This window comes from Lepisma saccharinum, chromosome 3 (genome assembly GCF_977018435.1).
Source record: "Lepisma saccharinum chromosome 3, izLepSacc3.1, whole genome shotgun sequence".
NCBI lineage: Eukaryota > Metazoa > Arthropoda > Insecta > Zygentoma > Lepismatidae > Lepisma > Lepisma saccharinum.
The window spans coordinates 62,605,163-62,631,938 of NC_139231.1; the positions used below are offsets into that span (position 1 = coordinate 62,605,163).

Below are 26,776 nucleotides of genomic sequence, written 5' to 3' on the forward strand. Positions count from 1 at the left end.
TATAACCAGATCCTCCAAGAGGGGCATTTTTTGCTATTTTCAATTCAAGTTCATGGTTTGTATCACAAAGAGACCAACCTGAATCTTGTTTTTCGAACTGTTGTTGTTGTAACTTAAGTTCTTCACAAATTCTATCATAAATATCATCTAAATTATTAGTATCATTATAGTATAATTTTAACACATGAGTCTGATGATAAAATTTTTCTATTTTATTACCAGGATTTATATAATTTGATGATAAAATACAATATAATTTGAGAGAATATTGTTTAAGTTTATCACAAATTAAATTTTTAAATTTAGGTTTAAGTTTAGCTAGAAAATTTGGAATATCTAATTCTTCATTATCTACATGTGTTGTATTATATACAACATGATATAAAATATCTTGGTTTGGCTTTTTAATTTGATTATTCATTTTGTTATAATTGGGTTTTATATTTATATTTTATAATTGGGTTTTATATCTATATTTTTATAATTTACGTTTTATATATATAAAATATTTTTTTAGGATTCTTCTTAAAACAATAAAATTTTAGGTAAATTAATTATTTAATAAATTTCTTCTCTCAACTTCTAATTCTCAAATAATTGAAAATAGCAAAATATTTGTATTTATAATCTCAATTTATTAATCAGTAAACTTTTGGTTTATATCTATATTTTTATAATTTAGGTTTTATATATACAAAATTTTTTTTTTAGAATTCTTCTTAAAACAATAAAATTCTAGGTAAATTAATTATTTAATAAATCTCTTCTCTCAACTTCTAATTCTCAAATAATAATTGAAAATAGCAAAATATTTGTATTTATAATCAGTAAACTCTCCATTTTATATTTAATCGGGAAAAATTTTGATTTATATCTATATTTTTATAATTTAGGTTTTATATATACAAAAATTTTTTTTAGGATTCTTCTCAAAATAAAATTTTAGGTAATTAATTATTTTATATATATATTTTTTCTTTTTTTAATTTTTAATTTTTTAATTTTTATTTTTTTTTCGATTTCGGGGTAGCCTAGAACGGAAGTAGACCGGAAGTGGACCGGAAGTAAACCGGAAGTGGACCGGAAGTAAACCGGAAGTGGACCGGAAGTAACTTAGCACTTATTTTTAACTTAGCACTTCGCTTTAATTATTGAAAAATAAAATTTTAGCAAAATACAGGGATTTTCGAAAATTAGCAATTTTGCACTATGAAAATTGGAATTTGAGCTTTGACTTTTTTTTTGCGCTTATATTGTATCACTTTTTGTAACAGTCAAAGTTCGATTTTGAGTATATTACTGTATAGGTGTACACAATAAAAGTAAACCAAAATTTCGGGGGTGGCCCAAAACGAAGCATTTACTCTACTCCTGGTCTACAGTTACCTGGTACAGGGTTTACAGACATAATGCAAAGTTTACAGTGAATGGACTAACAAATGGGTTTCTTGTATAACTAGGTTTTACCGGGTTTATTTTATTCACGATTGAAATATTTATATTTGTTTTACATACGTATACTTTTATTCTGTGTGACACTCAGTTGTGTCGATGATTTCTTATTAAACTGTTTTTAATCAAGTCACTCCTAAAAATGTAATTTGTGCCTTTATTAATACAATGTCCGAAAAGTCCCTCACCATAGGCTAGGCCAAATCACAATGTTTCCTCCGTCGAGTTCCACACAGGTCTGTAGCTTGCATCGTAGGTTGCTGAGCACACGGGAAACATAATCCGGGGCTATGGCATGATGAAGAGCTGGATAAGATCGCGAACCTTCACACTGTATTTACCCTAAATTCCAGATTGCGAAGTCCAACGGATTCATATCCGGCGTGTGTGGTGTCTATTCAACGGGTCCTCTGCGAACCACTGCAGTCGCACAGCCCTGGCGACAAAACATAATCAATTTTAACATTTGGCCCATGGTTCGGAACAGTTCGGACATGACTGTATATGGACACAGTGCTGTTTTTGGCTGATGCCGGAATCAGCGCCATTATTATAGTAATAACTAAAACCTGTCCACAAAATCGACTAGCCACTATCGATCGAATGGTTAAGCAATTCTAAATTGAACAGCGAATGGTTAAGCAATTCTAAATTGAACAGCGAATGGTTAAGCAATTCTAAATTGAACAGAAGTTCCATATGATCTAGTTTACTGAAGTCACGAACTAGAAATGCCAGCACCACCCCTCTAAACAATTTACAAAAGATCGTGGAGAGGCAATGAGATATTGGTCTCTCCCGAGATCTCGCAACCTGAGAACATATTTATACCATCACCTATCTTACATCCTGGTCTACTTGGACAAGAGGATTGTAGGAAGCAGGTACTTTAGTAATAATAATAAACAAAGTTCTGATATTATGTTTAATTCGTAACAGCACCCGTACGCTACCGTTCATCTCACTTATTCTTTCCAAGCGTCCTCTGCTTCTCTGCATGTTCCACTACCTTCTCCTCCACATGCAGCCCCTTCCGCTTCCGAATGGCGTTCATGTACTTCCTCGCTCGGTTCTCCGAATCGGCCTTCTCTCCGAAGTGCAGGTACTCCTCCTCGGTGGTCGGAACCCAGAAAGGGTCTATGTCGATCACCTGGAAATACACCAGGAAACAGAACATGGATTATTAAGAAGCATTTCAAGAATCAACCTCTCTGACCACGAACCTGTAATTTCATTATTGTTTGGTCAAGCTGTTTTACTCGAAAAGAACGCATGTAACCTTACTCTCCTTTTTTAGGAAAATAAGGGGCACGTTCTGCATTCACGAAACACAGTAAAATCGGATAAACCATGATTTTTTTTTTCTCGGAACGTTTGAATCTGAAGACGTACACACGAGAATTTTACTTCTTGCATGGATGTGACCATGTAACAAAGGATTTTTTCACTCGGAAATGGCATGGACTATAAAAGTTTCTTATAGTTTACTCACAGAAAATTGCATTCATATTTTAATTTTACCTACTGGCCACATTCTGATGGTTTATACAACTACTGCAAGTTGCATCCAAAAATTGTATGCAACCCGGTATAGTGCAGAGTAATTTGGGTTGACTATCTATTAGGATGTAGACGGATATCTGGATATAGTACCGAAACGAGACAAGAGCGAAGAGTGGTGGTGGAAGGGTGAGTTTGGTGGCTACAGCCTCGAACTTCCATCTGCAAGGGGTTTTCACTGTGGTAAAATTGCTTTGGAAATGGGCACAAACCGATTAAAAATACGAGAAACAGTGCCCTTGTTTTTTATTGTGCTGCTCGAACCTGGTCGGTGTAGTGGCTGGAAGCAGGGCGATTGCCGGTGGAATTGAATGTACGTAACCTTTCAACTCAAGTGCATAGGCTAGTTTGAATTATTATAATTAAAATATTTCACAATCACAAGCCAAATAATCACGTTTTTTGTCAGAGATGGTGTTGGAAATGTCCTTGTGCTGCTGCTACACATGTTCCACATTTCTTTTAGGGACTCCCCGATGGCGTAGTGGTAACGTCGTCACCTTGTAATCAAGGGGTCCCGGGTTCGATACCTGGTGGAGGCACAGTGGTTCGGATCCCACTTTAAACTGTAGGTCCAGTCCCGATTAGCCTTACTTTGCAAAAATTTGACTTAAAACAACAAATCAACCAATCAATCAATCCACATTTTTTTAAAACGTTTGCATACAAAGGCATAATTCTTCCGCACGAATTTGATTTCACATAAGAATCCTACATAAACATTCTTTGTTCTACAGTATAGTTAAGTTGCGGCATTATAACAAAACCAATAACACTTATCACCTTAGCAATTTACACAGGAGTGAATATAAATTCATTTCCAACACAACATATCTGCCCGGATGAAAGTAAATACTGGTATCCACGGAAGTCAAGAGAGGTGCTCCGTTTCGAGGCAATGTTGATCACAGTTGGCTCTACCCCAGTGTGCTTAACAAAGAGACACTTGGTCGAAACATCGATTTGGAAAGCTACAAAGTGTTTGTTTACAACTGCAATTGTAAATAGGAGGGGAAACCTCACGATGTCGTTAGATCTCCCGCGTCTCCATATATATATATATATATCCAGCCCGTGTTGTTCTTGGTTATTTTAATTTAAAAATTAGCGCAACATAAACAAATGATGGGGTGGATTACACACTTTCATCAAAAGTAATCGTGTAACCTCTGCTTACCTCCCAGTGGCTGAAAACAAGCTGGGGACTCGCCATGCCGGAGGTCTGTTTGCGGATCTCAGGGGCGAAGTGGAAGCTCTCGACCACCGGCAGTACCGCGGTCACTGTGAAGGTGGCCGACCCCTCCTGCATGTCCTCGTGGAGCACACGCCCGTGCCTCTTCCCCAGAACGGCGTACATCTTCCCTGGAAGGAGACAGAACGACAATTCGTTACTTGGCTGTCATTCAAACACAGCGAAAATGCATTAAATAATAATAATAAAAGGACAAGAAATAGTTTTTAAAAATTAGCAACCGCTCTAAGGAGGCTTTTAGGTCCACTTTACGAACAGACATATCGAAAGTAAATCCTCTTATTATACTACCTCGCTATAATATCTACGTACAGCCCTGGACAAATTCGAATCTTGACGAGGCGTGTGGCCACCTTATGCTGTTGTAAGGACACACACATGGAAAAGGCAGTGGTAGTGGTGGAGAATTAAATTGTGCATAGGAATTTCAAAGGGGGGCACGGGGAAGGGGGCGACTGAACACAAAAAATTGTATCAACACTGTAAAGATAGCCCCGAGTTACGAGGGTTGGATCATGGCAACTATTTTTTTTAGCGAGAATGCAGGACCGACACAAAAATTCAACGTATACAAATGGAAGAGCACATGTATGTATGAACAAAGCAGGTCGTGTGTACCAGAAGTTGGTAGAGAAGTGATAAAAAAAAATCACAAAAAAAACTATCGTTCTATATGCGTTTCAGCGTGTATTAGTCACAATGCTACATTGGCAGTACAAAAACAAGCAAACACACAAACAACTAAAAGAAGGAAGGCATAGCAGCTACAATACGTGTTGTGGACTCTGTTTGAGACTACTTTGAGGGTTCATTGGGCGCTTTGTGTGCGCCTCTTTGGTTTTAGCTATCCATATTGGTGAAATAGGGGACGGGGAGGTAGTGCAAGGAGAAAAAACTTACTCTAAGTTTTATCCGGACTGTATCTCGTGACTTGCCTTTTAATGCATATCCTCTTCCTCACCTCCTACCCCATACACGTTAGGCAATAAATAAATCCAACAGTAAAAAAATGTAAGTGCCGAGCACAGCATGAAACCAAATACAGCAGTGTGTGTGTATGTGTGTGGGAGAGTGAGAGAGAGGGAGTGAAAGAGAGAGATAAAATGAAAACCGAACTACAACCAAATGCCCAAAATGAAACATGAAGTAAGAAAAATAAAGAACATTCCTAAGAATTCTACATTGTTTTAGGAATGGAATGCAATTGCCTTTGTTAAGATGGAATACATTTTTCATGTGCCACTTTCTAAAAATATTGTCGCAATGGAACAGAGATGAGATGTATATAAGTTGAAGCATGAATTTTCTTACAGGTATTGCTGTGGTACTATATCCAGAACGCCGATGAAATTTGTGGCGATCACCGAGTTGGGTGATCACTTGCTGAGCATTCCACACCGAACAAGAACCAATGAAGGGAAAACGTTGCCGTGAAATCAGAATGCACACACAAACCTGTCGCTCGCTCACCACAACGCATTCACAGGTTCGTCCAAGTTACTAAACTTCCTATGATTTATGTTTCCGTGCAAAGGAAAGGTCGCTGAAGACAGGAGAGCGAAGACTTTCAAACACACCACAGCAGGTGAAACCATCCACCCAATCTTTTTTTTTCCTGCCTTCTTTTTTTTTTTTTTTTTTTTTTTTTTTTGTGATTAGGATACTGGATACTTTTTCCTTCTCCCTGCAGCCTGTTTGGGGTTTGTAGCCAAGGTCGTAATAGCTACCGTGCTACGCAATTTTCTTTCCACTTCTCTCCGGCCGTCTCTTCCCTCGAACATCCATTCATTCCCCGTCCCCTCGAACAAAGGCGCTCCCACCTGGCCGAGTCAAGTCATTACTATTGTCACGTGGCAGAATCTTCCTTTCTCATTGCACGAGGACTTCTTCACGTTTAAATATAAGATTGCTGCGAGGGGAGCAGCGAAAATTATTGCGAGGATCTCTTCCAAATAAGTTTGTTGCTCACAGCCTCTTTCTTAGATTCAGGAGCACCCTCGCACACTTTGGCTCATCCTTTAGCACTGCATACGCTAAATTTGGAGGGGAAAACCTAATCAATGTGCTGAACATGTTTGAAAACACTCTGTGTGCATTAACGGCGACAGAATAAGCGGAGAATACATAAGTAGTGCCTACATTTCTATGTAACTACAAGTTTTTCCTCTGCATGTTAATTAACCAAACAAAACTGACAAATGCCGGCGAATTACTATGTTGGAACGATATAGCCTACATCATGCTACACATTTGATATATTTTGTGGTATACGATATATTTTCGGATTGCATTTACATAAAATGTGGTAATTGCGCCACATCTCTACTTTCCTTGAGTGGTGCAGATATATTTGTGGGATTCAAATTGTAAATTCACAAAGAAGTTCTACTATTTCTTATTTTGTTTTGACAGGCCGGTCAATTTATTTTCACTTAATCGTGTTTTAAAACATGAAAACCACGTCGCAAAAATCAAGGCGTCCTTTTAGATTATGAGAACAGTGACTGTAGATCAGTAGTGCAGGTAGTGGCCCCTGACGGAATTTCCGAGAAATCAACTTGAATGTAAAGAACATAGGAATGAAGGAACTTTCAAATTCGTTTTAAGAACTTTAACTTGTACTCTGTACACATTAAAGAATTTCCGGTTCGGAAGGATATTATTACCACAATTGAATTGTTGACGCCAAGCACGCCTACAGGATTTTTTCTCAGTGGGGGCAGAGTAAGATTTCAAATCTGGTCCCTCAGCCACAGAATTTGTATGTTACCTCTTATTATTATTTTACAAATCATAAAATTGACATTGAGTGGCACTGCTGATAAATTCCGAGTTGACTCCACTATTTAAATAGAAACTGGACTCGCCTTGCTTCCTTTCCGTAAACATATGTCACTTTAGTGATGAACAACTGTTTATCAATTTTGAATTTTTTTCACGACGCATCGATATTAAACAGAGATCACTTAATCTTCTCTTCTTGATGGCACCTATGACCAATTTGTTTTACGTGTCAAATACTATATATAAAAAAAGTAATTCAAAATGATGACATGTGAATTACCAAGGGTAGATGCCGCCTTCGGGATATGATTTCAGACTTTTTCAGGATCCAAAACAGTAGAGAAATTCCAAAGAATCGTATTTAAAAGTGGTTACCGCTAGAAGTGTCCAAAAATATCTTGAAATTAACAGTTTTTATTCCAGAAGTGCAAAAACACTGACTTGACTGGAGGAGGGAATATTGTGTCGCGTCGGAAAATTTCTAAAGCTTCCCGTTCCCTAAACGGTCCGGAAATGAAGAAATCTTTCAGTCTCGAATGACAGGATTATAAAAGTTTCCCTTCCTAATCCCGTCCCAACGAAAAATTCTCGCCCCGCACATAGCTAGTTACGGCAGCAAAGGTGATTCTAATGCCTGTGATGAAAGCATTCTTAAATTATTTTTTTAGACATGGCAGTAATTGCTTTAACTTATAGCCTATAAGACACAGAAAGCAGTATTATTTCTAATAAAGTATCACCATTCGAATTACATTATATTTTCCCAAATATCTCAGGGGGCAAGTGCCCCTGACCCTTCCCCCTCGCGGACGCCATTATCACTGCATTATTGTACCATTGAAGTAGCTGCGAGGGGAAAGAGTAGACAGGAAGTGTTATCTGAGAAAAGTTGATCAAATTGAAGATCATGCAAAAGTTGGTTCATAATAAAGTAAAAATTCAATCCTCTAGTTGCAGCGAACACTCCTTGGGAAATTACTATTTCAATACAGTCTTTATGAGTTAGTCAACACAGAGATAACATTAAGGCTGTACCTTTACAAAAAACGTAATAAAAAAAATAGGAATGTTCTTGCGCAACTATACGAGCAGCTGATTACGGCATTCGTTACTTATTTAACGCAGATAACTTCCATATATGTAACAGAGCAACAACTTTCTCGTAACGTCCAACCTGACGCAGAGCTCAAGTTACAGTCTCGCCACGCTGAGCACGAATCACCACAGACTGCCGTCATCAAACTAATGCTAAGGATAGCCATGTCACTGATCATCCGTGATTATTAAACAGTGTCAGTCTGTTCTCTAGTAATAGCTATTACAAAGGGTTCAGGCAGTTTTGACGAGATTTTCTTGTGTAGCTTCTTAGTCAGAAATGTGCATTGAGCACATGCAAGAATAATGTTCCAACTTTCTTCAGTTATTTTTTATTTTACGTAGATATTTACCGACAGAAATAAGTTGCATATTAACTGCTGTAACTCCACGGGCATTGGAGTCGAATCCAGTGTAATGTATGCCTTAGGCACAAATGTGGTTTATCTTTTATCCATTTAGCCAAAGAAAATCAAACGCAAGACCATCGAAATTTTGTATCGATTTTACTCTTACACTGCTTTTAACTTGATGTTGTTATTATTACTGCCATGGTTTGCCTACTTAAAGTATCTCTATCATGAACCACTGTCGCCATTAAACAAATGCTGATTAGGCATTTATGACGTAACGAACTTTATTTCCAGCCTACTTTAGCACAGACAGACTAATCGGAAATGGAACTGCAGTGTAAAGTGGATTTGAAAAATTGAACTTGGATCCCCTTGATAACAAGGAACAATTTATGACGTAAATTACATGATCGAATACACATTACGATACTTGAAAGCCGCCTGGATAAGGGTTTACACGCGCTTGTTCATCCGTGTGTCCAGTTTCATGTAAAGGTTTCTGAGAAATGGATCTATATTTGAGGACGAATTTGTATTTTTATTTTACGTCGCTTATTTGGCACGTTCGTCCAATTACGACAACGAGGATGATGAGGTGATGTCAGGAAACTGGTGTAGGGTCTCTCAGAATGGAGCATCCACGCTCAGGCAAGGATTCTAAACCAGAATCTTCGCCAGCGAGACTCTGGAGTATATTCCGGCACACATGTTTCTTCAGGGTTCTGCTGTTCAACTTTTGCAAACGATCACGAACGTTTTGAACTATCCCAAACATGAAACACAATCCCTGGTTAATGCAAGACCCCCACCTCCCACGAGAGAGTACCCTAATGGCTTTCCGCGGCCATCGTAAATTGCAACGCATATTAAGAAGCGCCCAATTCGTTTCTGTCTCCCCAATCATTTATTTGCCCGACGTGGCAGAAGGGAGCGAGATTGTATCTGCGCCTTAAAAGAGCCTGCGGACTATAATTAGGACGAGACGGGAAGGAAGATTGCAGCGTTCCTCGGGGCTTAATACACGAACTATTTGCAATTTACTAAATGATGTTAGGGATGAATGGATAAATGATAATTACAATACCACCTGCTCCAGGGAGTGCGTTATCGGGCCCTCTTTTTAGGAATCGCATCGATCCGAAAACGCCCACCGCCAGATCCTAATGAATGAAACGTGTCTCCATGCGAAAGCGCTCAAGGTTGCCGAGAAGCATGAATGGATAGGGAGTTGCGTGCTTTCTTCCCCAGCCCAATCGAAAAGACACCAAGCAAAATGATTGATAGAAACCGTAGCCGAGCCTGAATACATTTCCATATGAATGAGAATCGTAGTAGACGGAGGGATGGGGAGGGGTGGGGCGAGGAGCACGTACAAGTTCCAGCCGCCCCCAGGCCATGCAATGGACTTGCCCAGTCATTCATGAGAAGGCCTCTATAAAACGTTGTAGTGGATGGGTGCGCAGTAGAGAGGTTTACCAGGTGGAGTCAAGTGAAGTGAGAAAACGACCTTCAGAGCTCTTCGCGCGGGAGAAAGACTTGAACGCGTGGATTGGAAGCTATCACAGCTATGCCCGTTCGCAGGATGCTGCTTGCTGCGATCTGCCTCTTGGTCCACAAGGCTCTGGCGTCACGGTTGCCCTTCCAGCAGGAATCCGCATTCAGGGTCTTCTACCAAGTTGGGGTAAGTCACGTGATTATTCCTCTCCATCTTATCTTTCCATTCTATCATCTTGATTTCGATTGCGTCAACAAGCAGGTGCTTCCAAACGTGGCTATACTACGTCTCCGAAACAAGTTAATTTTTGTTATATAATCTGGCTTGAAATTCTGGACATCACATAATTAAGGTTTTAAGAACACGTTTATGGTCTGTAAAAATTCAAATGAATCATTTTACATCACAGTGTTTGGTTATTTATTTAGTTATTTTAACATAGTTTTTCCCTCTTGCGTTACTCGTAACGATGATGGAATAAATACAACGGTGCATCATCGTCGTACCCAGGATTCGAACCTACGAGTCCTGCCTACGGAGCGCGCTACGCTAACCACCCACACAGACATACACATAGTTTGATTCTTACATTACGGTCGGTGTTCAAGAGTTAAGATTGTTTGCTAAAGTAAGTATACAGTAAATATGTTAACAGCTCCCTAAAAACAAACAAACAATTCTAGACTGTATTTAAACTAACTTCATGGGAATAATTCATTTTCAAGCAATAACACGACCGATAACAGTTAAGGCTGTGTAGGAAGCCCCTTCTCCCATGTTAAAAATACGGACAAACCGCAGGCCAACACAACGAAAGGAACACCAAGGGTGTTATCGTGACTCTGGTGTTAAGTGTCATATTTTTCATATTAAAGACAAATTAATACAACATGCTTTAATAGTATCACCATTAGCATAGCAACTTTCATATAGCCTAAATATTAATCATGAAATGATAATGAAAAAGACAATAAAAAATCTTCATGGGTTCGTCAGCGAATGTTGCTTTACACAATTATTTCGCGTGTCTAATATGAAGTTACCACTACAGTAATTCTACAATTTCTAGGTCGTGTAACTTTTTATTTTATTTTCTTCAAAACAATAAAATATATTTTTGGAATCTGTGGGAGTACCCCTTACCTCTCTTGCCCCAACAAATATCAAACATGATATATTCCATTAATAATAGCAAATGCAATGAGCTAAACATGGTAATTTAACGTGTATAGAAGTGGACTAGATCGAAATTTCTTGGAAATATAAGTGAAGGGAAAGGGGTTTAAAATATGAAATGAAGACTGAACAGGTGAAATCGATATTAAATACAGGAAAGGGGCATTGTTTTATTTTATTTCACTCATGTAAACTTATCATTATCATTGCCATCATTAGAGAATGTCATGTTTGTATAAAAGGTAGAATATTCACTACATCATCTGGTGATATTCCTTCACATAGAATAAATATTTATTTTATATTACCGAGTAAATGTTATAAAATCACAGTATTAAAAAACAATGTGTCTGTAAACTAGCAGACAAGTAAAGCAATATAGGTGACCAGAGCCCATCCATCATATCCAATGGGAATTTTTTAACCACTTGCGAGAGGAATTTACATGGAACAATGAAGTTTATTTACTCATATAGTCCAGCAGTTTCTTTCGTATGTTGAGGTCGAGGATATACTAATGTGCTACTCGCCACCTTTCGCCAGAATTCGAACTTAATGATTCTTGTTTCACTGAGCTGTGGATTTATAACGTTAGGACATTTAATAAGCATCATGTAGTTAAATACAGTTCAAATTCATAGTAACGTTTAAGAGAGCATTCTGAAGTCAACAACTTCTATTTTTTTATCCTTTGAATGACGTCAACTTTACAGACTTCGCGGTATATAGAAAAGTGAACAAGAAATGAAAACCAGAAAATAATTGCCAGTGCCACGTGGATCTGTTTATCTGGTGATGGAGGAGCCAGATGCATACAACGAACAGAACCGTGAGATAATTTCCCGCGATGATTTGGATAATAATATTATTTTCTCCATGCCGAAAACATTCTTGTTTCTGCAATGATGAGTGATCGGTGTTTAAAGCTTGTAACAGGTGGACGTACTTAAACTGACACGCTCGGTCAAGTATCCACGGATCGAAGTGGGAGCAATCCACTCTTAGAAAAATCTGCGTAAAGCATCCCGTACCCGTTGCAATTTCCACATGCGGGATCCTTTGCCTATTCACTTCTGAAGGTATCATAGTGAAAAAAATATAGTATAAGCGATGCTGTAAAAGTTATTCAAAAACAAGATATGGGATTTAAAAAAAAACAATTCTAATCGCTAATTTCAAATCAAACTTTATAGTTATATTCTGGGTATAAACTGATGGTTTACAGGATTACAACGTACGATTTTATGTTCAAAGTGTGTGTACATATATATTTATAAATCTTAATGTTAGATTCGGAGTTAGCATCGAGGATTACTGAGGAATCGTGCTGGAAGTAAAAGCAGCTGGTGACAATTTTTTTCCATCTCTCTTAATATTAATGACATTGAAATTAGCATATATTTCTTTCTCCAGTAGCTCATTACCGTTTTAAATATGATCGACACAGATAAAAGTATAATTACGCAGAATTTTGAACATATAAATATTTAGTACGGTATCTACACATGTACAGTACATATGAATGCGTATGTTTGCCTTGGACTTTTGGGGGGTTAGGGTTGTCCACTGGCTCTCTCGTCACCGAAGATTTCAGTTCAGATCTGGACATTAATTTCCGAGCGTTCCTTTATGAATTTTATCCGATCCCACTCATGGTTGCGATTAGACCAAAAAAACATAAAAAGCGAGAAAATATAAGAACAATACACAAATGAAAGTAATAAAAATTAAGAACTTCATATATGAATAAGTATCAGGCATGGCAGTGCTTTCCATTTCGATTTGCTATGGCAATAAAGCTAATCAAGAGATACATCGTACATATTTATCACAAATTTAAATTTCATTCGTTAACACACATGATTATAGTTTTCATTTTTTTATCATCTATGAAAGAAGGTGTTTGCCTTGAGGTTCTCAAATATATAAACTTTACCGAACGCCATTCCCGATCCTGTGTTTATTTACAAGCTCTCCGGCATCAAGAGGAAACGACACAGTTTCCGATCGTGAGAGAATGCTTCCGTGCCTCGCTTCTCAGAACCTGAAGGACAGATGCTGGTGGATAATCAAAGAAAAGCATCTCAACAGTTCGCGCGTTTCCGCAAACCGAAGTTCCCATGTCACATCGGATGACAACGTTCCCGTTCTTAATGGCATCTTATAGGGCGGGAATCGCTATGAAGGAAGCGGGGTGTTCTCGTGACATTTCAAGTATTTTCAACACCGGGAATACAAGTTCGAACAATGACTATCCGTGTTTTCCGCGATCTAAAAACCAGTTTTCAGGAAATACATCGAAGGAAAAAAAGTTGGAAACCTAGACATAAAATGACGCTTCAGAAAGAAGTCTAATTATCGTTAATGATGACCGAGCCTCACAGGCTGCATAACGCAGTTTCAAGAACATTTTGACCAATGCCAATAACAATGAAATAAAAAATGTGCTTTTATGGCTTCGAGTTTGCATTTTCAATGTGTCCACGAAATATTCAAGTTTCATATTGAAAAGACGAAGAAGTAAGCCGATCTTATGGCGGAGTGGTCTGTGAATCGCGCTACGACGCGAGGGATCGCTGGTTCGAATCCCTGCCAGGACATGGTTATTCTTTGTGATTAGCCAAAAGTGGCAAAACAGCGAAGAAAAATCAATCAATCAATCAAAACGAGGAAGTAAATTTTAACCAGTTTAAGTACATTATTTTTCTGTGACTGACAGATTTGTCATACATACAATCTGCTACAAGTATATGCCTGGTTAGGCGCGTTTAGAAAAAAGAAAAATCAATACTTCCAGAAAGCACAACATAAATAGTTTCACGTAAATATTTTCAACTACTGTATTAAGGAAGCTCTCTGAAGTGTACCGTGTGATGGACCTGTGCTTATGTTCCAAGTGTCAGTGCAAATTATTAAGCTGGATAATAATTTGCAAATAAAATCAATAAATATTGTAGGTGATCGAAACTGGATCTACAGCTTAAAGTCGCATCCGAACCACTATGCGTTTCCACCTGGTACAAGGCTGTGTACCACTACACGATCGGGGAGGCTCACTTTACGTTGTAAATTCACAACTTCTCTACATACACAAAGTATAAACAACGCACGTGGCTCTTTAACCTGATCTTGGAGGGGGAAATTCTATCCTCCTGGTCTGAAAAGGAGATCTCTACATATGGCTAGGCTGGTTTATCAAATCTACAACTGAACCGTATCATGCTTGCCTTTTCTGCTCCAATCACTGTGGTACAATTTACTTTTCAAGGTTCATCTTCTTACAGAAGATTGCTTCTTCCTGTAGTCATCCGTTTCCCGAAAATTGGCATCATGTTTGCAACGAAATTTCGTGCCTTTTTTTCCATTTCCCAACCGAAGCGAGGGAAGAGGAGTCATTGAGTACAGATGCAGGTGTTACGTGAAGTAAGACGGAACCAAAGGAGTAAAAACGTTTGTAGTGTTGTTTTCCCCGGCGCATCCTTCCGTGGCGGGGGAAAAAAAGCAACGTTCTTGCGCCATTCGCATTCCACGAGGTTACAGCAACGTCACAAAGAAAACAAGAGAAGTGATTTCTCGTCTCCGCAGCCACCAGCTGTCACGTGGGTAGGTAGATGGGGGTGGCTAATGGAGGAATAAATTTTTAGAGGGAACAGGTGGCTGATGAATATGTTCCCTCCCCGGGAACAGTGAACCGTTAAAATAGGCTGCCTTCGCAGGAAGACTCTCCAGCAAGGTCGCGGACGAGTGGTACCTGAGTTGCCCCAAGGATGCAGGATCTCGCTCGAATCTCGCGCCTTCACTGCTTTGGCGCCATTTTTGCTTGTGAAACCAAGCTGCAATTTCTTTTACAACTACCCTTATCTAAGCTCCATTGCAGAAGCTCTATACCATTGAAAGTATGCACCAGAACATCCCAAACTTTCGTAGATGGTGAGTTTTTTGCACAGAACTCGATGCAGAAAAAAACTTTATAAAGTTTTTTCTGCATCGAGTTCCATTCATGCGCAGATATGCTAATCTGGAGACGTTCTACAGTTTAAAGCGGGATCCGCACTGCTGTGGAATTCCAACCCGTTACCCTTGATTACAAGGCAACAGTATTACAGAACTAGATGTAACTTACTAAGAATTCATATCTAGGCTGTTCGGCTACGAAGCACTTAAGTTTAAAAATGTATTTTACAGCAGGCAGTTATTTTAATAGCAAACATTACAGACATGATATACATTTTGGATCATCACTGTTTACAATCTTTGCGGGTCCGTGTGTGTGTGTGTGTGTGTACGTACACATGCATACATGCATGCACTCACATACACACTAAGTTCAAAAAATACTTTTCTGTACGCCTCCACGAGCCTGCGTCGTGGTGTAAAATAACCACTCGCTCCCTTCTAGTTTCGCCTGTGACATACACATCCCCTCTCACACTCATACGCGTCGCGAAACACATTGACAGGCTCAGAATGGAGTTTATATATAAAAAAAATGCTCAATATGTGAATGCGCAAGTTGCAGAGAAATAATAATAATAAAAACATTAGCGGAAGACCGGAACAAATGGAGAAACCACACACTCGCACATAAACTCATGCACCCGCGCGCGTGTGCGTATCGTGGGGGAAAGAGCTAAACTGAGTAAGAATGTTCGCAAATATGTGTATTCTCTGGATGATAAGGTAAAGGAGTGTCGTGGAATCACCTTATACAAGAAATCTAGGCTTCGTTAATTTAGAACATCCACGTTTTATTGGCAAAAACGTTGGAAAACATAATAAAAACGAAGGCACGGGAAGAAAGAAAATATGAAATGTAGAGGAAATAAGAGGGAAGGTGAAGGAGTTTGAGTTTTTCTTTTAAGTCCACTTTCATTTACAGATAGGCTAATTGGGACTGGAAATACAGTTTAAAGTGGGATCCGAACAACTATGTGCATCCACCAGAAATCGAGGGAGGGTGAAGGAGGGTAGTGAATTTATCGTATGTGAAAGAAACTTCTGCAAACCAACTTCCAGGTTGAGCAGTTAAGAAAAGGAATAATATCCACATCTGTAGCACGAAGTTTCCCTTAGCCATCTTATACGCCAATTAAAATCCGAAAAAACAAACGGAAGCATGCAACACTGGGGAGTGTTCTGGATGCAAAGAAGCGGACTCAACCCACATAGACCCCTGACCGTACTGTAAGTGATACAGTTCTTTGCCAAGATCGCTGTTTCCTGTGCATGAAAGGAAGCCAGCAAGAGAGCATGAAAAAACTGAGTGCTATTTCGCCCAGGCACCACAACGCCTTCGCGGAAATCCTATTGTAATCGAATCCGTTAGGTAACATGATTACAAGAGCGAAGGAAGCATATCTGCATGTCACACGCTGACGTGGTAAACGCACGTAAGAGTTATGTAAAGATAATTACTGAAATATTGAAGGACGTCCTTCTACACATTTTGGGGGCAGAGGAAAGAGACAAGTTTTAATTCCTTAATTTCGATGTTATTATATTACTGCAGCCTTTAGGCAGTACATATCATATACAGAAATGATTAAAGTGAAAGCTACGGGGTATTCCAACACTGGTCACAAAGAATACCCATGCCCAGGCCGGGATTCGAACCCACGGTGTAATACATAGTAGTAAGTTTACATTTTACTCAGTCATATAGTAACATTCTTGGTGGGCATACTTTGGGACGCCCTGAACATCCACAATGCCGAAGTATTGAGTCCACTTTATGTTCCCAGGGATAAGCGTTCCGAATCTTGTAGAATTCGAAATCTTCAAAGATTCAGACTCGCCCATCTCTACCATCTCTAGTTCAGAGAATCTATCGCGACCAGACCCACAGTTTAAAGCGGAATCCGAACCACTGCGCAATGTGCCTCCATCGGGTTGCTAATTTATCAATGACATCTTCAATACCAAAATAACCTGCGGATAGAATAAAGCTCCAAACGGATCACAAGTGAACCGAACCGCGGCGAAACTCGAAATAACTGCGAAAGGATAAATTGAAAAGCGAACAGATAAACGCGAAGAGGAATACACACGATCGTCCTCCACCGCGCGGGGAAGTTTTGCAGCGAAGATGCGTGCGTGAATGGGGAAAGCCCATCTGTTCTCTCGACAAGTCATCCTTTTGATGCTGGACGGGAGTCATTAAGCCTGCTATTGAGCAAGGCGAAGCATTAAATGTGCGTTTTTACTCTTGGCAGCCCATTTGTGTCCGTTCCCCACGTTCAGCTGCCCTCTGGAGCGTGGAGCACAACCAGCGACTCAGCACCATTCACACTCGCCCCCCTGTAAATCCCGCCTCGGATTTGTTTTGTGAAAGTGTTTCCTACCTTTTTAACTCCTTCCCCTTTCCTCCAAAACAAAGCCCTTCGCTACTGGAGGCAAAGTCATCATCTCGGACATTCTGTCGAGGTGCGGACATCAGAGAGCGTACATAAACTACAGGAAAAAGACATGCGTAACTCTTCTTACATAGTACAGGGAGAGCTCCGTATTTACGGATTCAAACGCAACCTTTAGATTGTTTTGTAGAAAACGTTACATTCTCAACAATATCAGCACATCTTCAGTTGCAAGCAGACAAACTTTTCGTGAGCAGTAGCTCCAACTTCAAATACATTTGGGGACTGGAAGATTGGCATAAACTATATTTTTGAAATAAAAGTAAAGTAAAGTGTTCCCCTGTGCTTAGCACCACGCCATGAAGGCGTATAGGGGGTGTGGGGGTAACGCCCCACACTTTCTTGATCCGGTTGTGAGTGGGGATGATGTGATCAGCATCACGCCCCTAACCGCCTTTACCCCCCAGGGTTTCCCCCAGGTACCCATGTTATTCGACGCTGGGTGGGCGCCGGGGCCGCTTCCATCGTTAGAAAAGTTCCCGGATTTGAACCGGCCGGGGATCGAACCCGGGACCTTTAGCATGGTAGTCAGACGCGTTACCGACTGAGCCACCGCGGCCACATTTTGAAATGTTATTGTTTTTAAGTCCACAGTGTGCACATATAGTCTAATCGGGACAAGACTTACAGTTTAAAGTGGAATCCGAACAACTGTGCAATGTGCCTCCACCGGGCAGCCGAACCCGGGACCCCTTCATTACAAGGCAAAGACGTTACGGCTATGTCATCAGGGAGGAAGTAAACTATATTTTCTATATGTATGATCCTAGAGAATTGGAGGGAGGGGGGAGGATATAGTGCCTGTCAGCAAAGTCTGCGCCTAGGCTCGAGAGCATAAATTGTTGGGAAAAATAAAATGTAGGAGAAAAAAAAACATTACATTGATACAGGAATAGATGTTTTTTTTTCATTTATGAGAAGTAGATTGTGTATTTTCATTTATAGGGAGAATATTTCTTTCATAAATATATTGCGTTTGCAATTGTGCCAGAATATATTTTCATAAGCAAAGACGAATGAAAACTAATCACAAGGACGCAGGAGATGTTTATGGTGATCAAACTCCCCCTCAAACTTATTTATCTTCAAGAAAAGAAGTCAATATGATTATTTAACTCCATTTTCCTACTGATAAAGGCCCTTCCCCCAAAAAAACTTTCTGGGTGCGCATTTAGATATAAGTCTCAACCAGTTGAAAAGCAAGATAAGTCAATCTATCCTACTTCTACACAGTCCGAGATGTAGACCGTCCTTTCTTACCCGTAGATGCACATCACTGACTCACTGTTTAAAAATCTATATAATTTGTGGTGTGCTTGGAAAGAATGAGGAACGAGGAAGTGTAAGTGTCAGCATGAGGTGGAATGCTGATATATATTCAATGATTTCCACTTGTCAAATCTACAAAGAGAGCTATAAACAAATATAGGGTTGCTCACAAAATGTAAACGAAAGTGTTAAGTAGTCAGTATTTCGGTTATCTCTTGTCGGTCCACCCTGTATAAAATTCAAGTGTAATTCAGGAAGTTCAAAAGCAAAGCCACAGTGATGCTCTATCACGTCCTGAAACTATGACATTCTTTTGGGTGAAATGAGCTCTATTGACGGCCAGGATAAGTTTTCAGAAATCACGAGCAGGCTCGATGGCCAAGCGAGTTAAGTGGTTGACTATCGATCTCGCCACCGAAGTTCCCGGATTCGAGTCCCAGCCTTTGCATGGATGTTCCTTGTGAGACCCCTTTCATCTATTTCATCCTCTTCGTCGCGATTACTCAAAGGAGACGATAAATAACAAAACAAACCCAAGTACAGAAATCACATCACTGTGATGGGGACGGGAAGTGCTGTATCACAGATAAAGATAAATATATCTTTATCTGTGGCTGTATCCTCTGCGTAGGGCAGACGAGGAAGCAGGAAGCAGTTAGCTGTGCTCCCCCTCAGCAGCTATTCCTGGACGAACCAGTGGCAAGAGCGTTGGAATATAGAAGCTCGTGGGTCTTGGAGTAGGAGGCACGAGGAAAGGTTGTCACCCTTTTTAGGACGTGTCGTCTCAGACACGCACACCAACACAGCACCCGCGTTGGAAACCGTGTTGTAGCCGGTCGAGTTTGTCTGCGCGGTAATTGTGTACGGACATCTACAGATCTTCAAACCATACTGTCCCGATTCTATACTCTTTACTTCCTTGTATCTTACCATTCCTAACGTTTGCTGATTTCCGAGATGACATGGCTTTCCTTGCTTATTGGTAATTCCTCGACATTTACACAGATTGTCTATACTTGTGTACTAGAAGTTAAAACTCAAGAGCATCCTAGACTTCCGACAGTTTGATGAGACACCCAGTCTCCCAAAATATGCCAACTGACAAAACAAATGCATAAATTTTCATCTCTAGCCAATGGCGTAGCCAGCTATGGGCTCACCCGACCTGGCCCCCTACCGAAATGTTGCCAAATTATCTACAAACATTGACAAACTTCACAAATACACTGTGACAGTGCTGATCTTCAAAATCATGATCATCTTCTTTAATAACACCATTAGGCCATGTTTCCATGATATGAAAAACTCAATATGCTGACCATGGCAGAAATTTATTTTATTATAAAACATAAACTAAACGTAACGTTTCAGCCTTCTAGCAAAGTCTTCTTCAGAGACTTGGTGCAGAGTGTGAAGAAGACCTTGCTAGAAGGTTGAAACGTTACGTTTAGTTTATGTTTAATAATAAAATAAATTTCTGCTTTGGTCAGCATATTGAGTTTTTCATCTTCTTTAACTTAAAATTCAGTTTGGAAATGTGGGAATCAAGATGAATGAGTTTCCAAGACTGACGAAACTCATATAATTGTAATTCATAATTATTATAAAATATATCCAATTACATTAATGGTTACTTCTAAAGAAGCATTTTATGAACACAATAGTTCCAATAAATATGCATAGTGATTTGATACATTGCTAGTTGTTATTTCAGCATTATTGCTTCTAACGGTTGTCTAATACACTCTTCTTTTTATCGGTGGGTGCACAACCCTTCCCCGAAAAAAACTTGGCTACGCCCCTGGCTCTAGCAACATAACACAGAGCATAAAATTCTGGTCATGCATCACAGATGCGTTTTTAAGCTATGATTATGGTTGCTGCAGTAAAAATTTCGCCGATCAGACATAACTATATCCAAGAAAACAAAATCGAACATTTACCATTGCCAACAGATTCACCAACTCAAGTTTGCGAGCAATGTAATTTTCGAACGCATGAAATATCTATGGTTTAATTTTCGAAAGTTCAACAAATCGCAAAATACTGGCATACCTTTATCTACAAAGTCATACAGAAATCTGCAATGCACCGTCAATACTCTGTTTCTATGTCATCTTTCTATTCAGCTATTAGCAACACTGATTATGCTTTTCGATTATGCTTTGGTCTTGCTTCTACATTCCAAAAAATATAACTAGGAAAAAGGCACTTTGCATTGGCTGTAACTTTACGTAAATACAAACACTAAGCAAGAAGATGCTTTTGAGGAGTTAATGATTTGTTGTTTTGCTTTATTTTACTTCCCTTTTCTGCCATTTATGGTTAATCGCGAAGATGAGGATGAATGCTGATAATATAAAAAGGATGAAAGGAATATCGCAAACACAGTCGGACAGGACAAACCAAGAATCGCACATAGGATTATATTGGTTTTGGGTCTACGCGCCAGAGCTTGTTAGTCTACGTGGAAGAGGGGAGGGAAAATGACAACGAGCTGAACATTTTCTCCAATGGTCAAGTATCACTGACCTCGGATAGAATATGATAATCAAGGAACCTGCGCCAATTAAAATCTAAAGAAAAGTAAATTTTACGAGAATTCTTTTCACCAAACAATGTTCTGGTACAAAGACAGTTTTCATAACACCGTATCTAACACATTTTCCAAGTACATGTCATATAAATTACAAGCTAAGTTTCGAGGATTCGAGAAACAAAATTGGAGTTAAAATAAATAACAACGTAGAATAACTTATGTTCCACCAGACACTCCTGAAAGAGAGTAACATAATGATAGAACAGGCAAGTTACGGTTTGGAAATAATGCCCAAATAATTCATAAGGAAAATTTTCCACGGTCATATTGCCCATCAGTATTCCTTACACAACATACCCCGAGCAATAAGCAGGAATTAGAATTGCAGATCCCAAAGGGCGCGTGGCCACGTCTTAAACTCTGCCTTCCAAAATTTCAAATTGAGTGAGGAGGAGATGTTGAAGCAGCCTGCTTACTGACGTAAATCCTGAAGAGATATTGCGCTCACGTTTGGAAGGGGGGAACTTTTTAGGCGGAGAGAGTCCGAGGTTCCTTTCATTTGGTTACTTCCCAGGAGTCTTACTTCAGACTTACGCAATGCTCTCATTTCATTATCATCAACGATCGACAAGACTGCCTCCCGAAACAGTTTAAGAAGCTACCTGCAGCATGAGTTAGGTGTCAAAGTCTAATTTTAGACTCGAGGCGACGGCAGTTAAGGCAGCGAAGATTTATGGTGTCCACTTCCACTCTCCACCATTTATTTCTACCATTATCATCTCGGCAATCTGACATGGCGACGCTGTTCTCGGACCAGCTGCCCTTGTGTTTCTGAAGAGGCTTTCCCACTTCAACAATGTACGTGATATGAGGACGATTTGGGCTTCCAGCGTCTTCAGGTCAGTTCTGAGGATGTTGCAGCCAGCGGCAGGGACCTACAAATTCAGGACTATCATTGCTGTTAAAGAGCAACAGCACTCTCACTGCCCCACAGCGAGCAAGAGTAGAAATCAATGTGGTATTTGAAAAAGGATTCCAATAACTTCTTTCGATGAATCGGTATATTATATATTAATTCTATGTACAACTACCCTCCCTTCAATGTACTAAAAAATACCCAGAGAGGGATGCAGCAACCAGAGGGGAAGGAAATTCTGTTTTTTCAAATACCACCCTAGTAGAAATCCACTTTTAAGTACAATTTACTAGAGTTCATTTCGAAGATATAGTGTTTTAAGTACAATTTACTAGAGTTCATTTCGAAGATATAGTGTTTATCATGATTTGTACACTGTAAAAACAATGAAATGTTACTGAAAATGATGAAAATCCACCCTACTCCAGCTGGTTGAACCTCAATGGGGTTAGAAACCAATGTGGTTGGTGTTTCTGTATCTCGTTTTTCTTCATCTTTATGTTATTACCGACGATAGGTTGTATGATGACAAGAAAAAAATAATAATTCATCTAATTATTATTATATTACATTAACTATTTTAATTTAATTTAAGACAAGTGAATGCATTCAAAGTAGGCCACTCCTTGCACCACAACAGATGCAAAAACAAGCATACGGCCTGATCACTTCAGGTGTTAATGTCTTTCACTGAGGTTTCATGTCTTGTTATCCTATCCTAATTACGAAGGATTATCACATTCTAATTTAGCTAGCCAACAAGATTCTATCATGATTGGTGTTACATTTGAGATATTTTTAGTGCATGTATCGATGCACAGTTTAGTAGGTCACTGAAATTATAACACGGAAATACTTTTCGAATGACCTACACAGTTTAAAATGGGATCCAAACCACTGCGTCGTGTTTCCACTGGAATTCGATCCCGCAACCTTTTAGATTATCCGGCGACGATTCTGCACATTAATTACTGCAATTATCCCAGAAAAACAATATATTTGTTCAAAGTTTCCTGATCTGTTTTGAATAATTTATTTATTTATAACAAACTCAACAGACGGAAACCCAATTCAAGGCGTTAGTATTACAATTATTGATACACAATACAATAAGAAATAAAGTATTATAAACGTTATGTAACATCCATTAATACTCATCGTTTGACCATTTTTTCATTACTGACGCAGAGAACATATCGAGTGTTTATTCCGGTAAATTCTAGCAACAAGGACAGCAACGCGATATTTTAATGTATAAGATTCTACTGACAGAAAAAAAAATTAACATTTGCTTACACGCCAGGAATTACAATGAGTTTTTTCTTGTTTTGAAACCGGGGCACCGAGATTCACAACGGTGCATGGATAGGTCAGGGCTGATAGTAAACGCTATATTTATACAAACCTCGGAAAGAAAGCTAATATAAATTATGCCTAATGATATCCAAACAAGATTTAGGTTTTCTCACGAAAAACCCTGACAAGGGAAAGAAGAACTTAGGAGAGGGTAATTACCTAATTATCTCATTCGAGGGGCCATTACGATTCAGACTACATATCAAGGATACCCTTACCCATGCAAGGTCCTGCGCGGGGTGTAGAAATCGGCCAGGTACTGGGATGAAGAAACGTCTGGTTGTTGTTCACAGGGATCCACCACCTCTCTTCCCCAGGTCTAAATAACAGGGTAGGCAACGTATATCTACCTCTTACAGGCGCCGGGTCACAGTGGAGTGAGAAAATAATTATCTATGTGCCAAGGCACAGTGAACATTAATCATACAGAAGACTTAGCTACCGAGCACTGTTCACCAAAAGAAAGTGTAGGGCAAAGGTGTGTTGTTCAGAACGACTAGTTCAGTCTTGTTCTAGATACACACTGAGCGTAGAGAGAGTACTACGCTTCGACTACTCTGAAGCCGTCTCGGTAGTGATAGCCTTGCCCACTGAAGGTTCCGAATTCGAATCCTGACTTGAGCCGTTCGTGTATCTTAAACAATTTTCTCTTCACCATGGCGATTAGTCTAACCTACGAAGAAGAAGAAGAAAAAATCGACTTCCCTGAGTCTCTCAAGGTTGCTTCAGGGGCGTAGGCTTATCCAAGATTGTTATTTAGCGCCGCTTTTCTTCCACTTTTGGCTAATCGTGACGATAGGAATGGGTGATCACATGATGCCATTGACGACAAAGAACACGGATTCCAAAGCCGGAATTCGAACCAGCGACCTCTGGCGTCGTAACACGCTGTGCTAACCACTCCGCCACGGAGAAGATTTATTTTCTGTAGAGACCCCACGTTTGATAAAAAACAGAGCTTTGTAATATTATTATTGTAAGACAGCAGTTAAATAAAAACTTGCAGTGTAATCTTGTAATCTAGCATTAATATCAGTTGTGGCTGCTGATTGCCGTACTCGTAAAATACTGCTTTAGTCAAAAATGTTATGTAACACATTCGACTAACAGATGAAAATTCAAGATTTTCACGATGTTTTTCACAGAACGCCACTCCAAAATCTATAAAGAACGGCTATTTCGGTCTTTGTAATATACAGGGTGATTTCGAACTCCCATTACAAACTTAGGGGGGTGAATCTAGAAGGAAAAACAAGCCGAAAGTGCCATTTGGCAAAATTACGAAAACGGCACCGTGTGGCTGCCAGAGCCGTGAGAAAATCGGTTCACACCTCTTTCAAAGAGCAATAACGTCTGAACCACGAAAGATACGAAGATCGGCTCTGGCGGAAGTGGAGGAAGTCGTATCCAAAGAATATCAAGGCATTGAAATTGCGGCGCTTTTCGTAATGCGCAAGGGGAATCCCCAAAAGAAATGGGGAATCCCCACTGCATGTTAGCGGAAAATCGCGCAAAATGGAGAAAGACGACGAGGGAACATGCTGTCACAGGACGGTCGAAAAGTGACACATGGAGGGAGTCCCCAGAGGAGCGCATGAAGTGCGACAAATGGAACATGCTTGGACAGTGACTGTCGCGCATCCCAGAGTGATGGATGTACACGTGCATGCTACGTGGAACGCAACGTGCAATTACAATTGCGATATGAACCACTACGTGCCCCCTCCCACCGGGAATTCGTTGAACCCGGGACCTCGGGAGTACAAGGTCAGCCGGAAGTCGGCTCTCTGAGGAGCAGCACCAAATATCCACGTGCCCCACGAATGCAGGGACACCTCCCTAAAAGGCACAGCCACAAAAAAAAAGGAAAGAAATTGGCACGTATGAAGGGTTTCACATTGGAATGTACAGTATCACTTTGGCGGAAGGAAAACAGAGAGTAGCACAAACAGATAAAAATCAGTAACACAGATATTTACCCTTTGTTCTGAAAAATAGGCAACTTGTGCTAAATCTTGAATCATTGCTGCTTGATGTTTCTGTTCATTACCGATGGTATGAAGGAACGACGATGAACTCGGAATGCAGCACGTAAGCACTGCGGAGGACAGTATGAAAACATCCTTTGGCGTGTGCAGAACGGAAACTCACAACAGGGGCTCAATATGACGACCACCAACATCGATGCACACATTGTACCTTCGAAGAATGTTCTCATACAGACGATTGAAGACCAGTGGATTCTCTCGAATGAAGTCCGCTGCTGCCACAATCCTAGCAACCAGGTCATGCTCAGACTCGATGGGGGTTTCATAAATTAGACTCTTCATGCGCCCCATAGAAAAAAGTCCAGGGGCGTTAAGTCGGGAGATCGTGGGGGCCACGACACGGGCCCGGCACGCCCTATCCATTGCCTGTCATATCTGTGGGTCAGATGGTCCCGTACGTCCCGTGCAAAGTCGGGTGGCGCCCCATCATGCTGGAACCACATGTTTTGCCTAATGGCCAATGGCACATTTTCCAACATCTCGGGCAATGTCTCTTGGAGAAAAATCAGATAAGTACGACCTGTGAGATTGGTGGGAAGTACGTATGGGCCAATTAAACGACTGGCCAGTATTCCTGCCCAGACGTTGATGCCCATTCGCTGCTGGAACCCACGAGCTTTCGTTGCGAATGGGTTCTCTTCATCCCACACATGGCTGTTGCGGGAATTAAAAACACCCTCTCTGGTGAATTTCGCCTCATCCGTGAAGAGCACCAACTGTGGAAACAGGCGTATTCACGCAACGACGCACAAACCATGTGAAGAAGCGAACACGTGGTTCAAAATCTGTGGGACCCATGGCGTGCACCTTCTGGGGGTGATATGGGTGCAGTTGTTGATCATGAAGGACATTCCACACTACAGACTGAGATACAACAACATCCCGCGCTACGATTCGGGTACTCGTGCCAGGGTCTTCGTGCATAGCATGAAGAATTGCCTCCTCCACCGCAGGCGTGCGCCTCGTCCTTGGGGCACCTGTGTCCACTCTACTCACAACAAATGTTCCACATTCACGAAGACGACGGTTCACTTTTTCGAATTTGGTGTGTGATGGCGTCACACGTTC

At 40.1% G+C, this 26,776-nt stretch overlaps 2 protein-coding genes across 6 annotated transcripts in view; one reads left to right on the plus strand and one right to left on the minus strand.

The window, feature by feature from the left end:
* Positions 1-2,374: 2,374 nt before the first annotated feature.
* LOC145985087 (elongation factor-like GTPase 1) overlaps positions 2,375-26,776 on the minus strand; it is a 400,968-nt gene continuing 376,566 nt past the window's right edge. For all 5 annotated transcript variants that reach the window (XM_083118671.1, XM_083118670.1, XM_083118669.1 and 2 more), the window contains exons 17-18: positions 4,190-4,374; positions 2,375-2,602 (exon numbers count right to left, since the gene is read on the minus strand). In XM_083118671.1, coding sequence (XP_082974797.1) covers positions 2,414-2,602; positions 4,190-4,374 — 374 coding nt within the window. In that variant the 3' untranslated portion in view covers positions 2,375-2,413. The remainder of the gene's footprint in view (positions 2,603-4,189; positions 4,375-26,776) is intronic.
* Positions 9,979-26,776, plus strand: part of aos (protein argos) — a 41,728-nt gene continuing 24,930 nt past the window's right edge. The window contains exon 1 of the mRNA XM_083119909.1: positions 9,979-10,177. Coding sequence (XP_082976035.1) covers positions 10,064-10,177 — 114 coding nt within the window. The 5' untranslated portion in view covers positions 9,979-10,063. The remainder of the gene's footprint in view (positions 10,178-26,776) is intronic.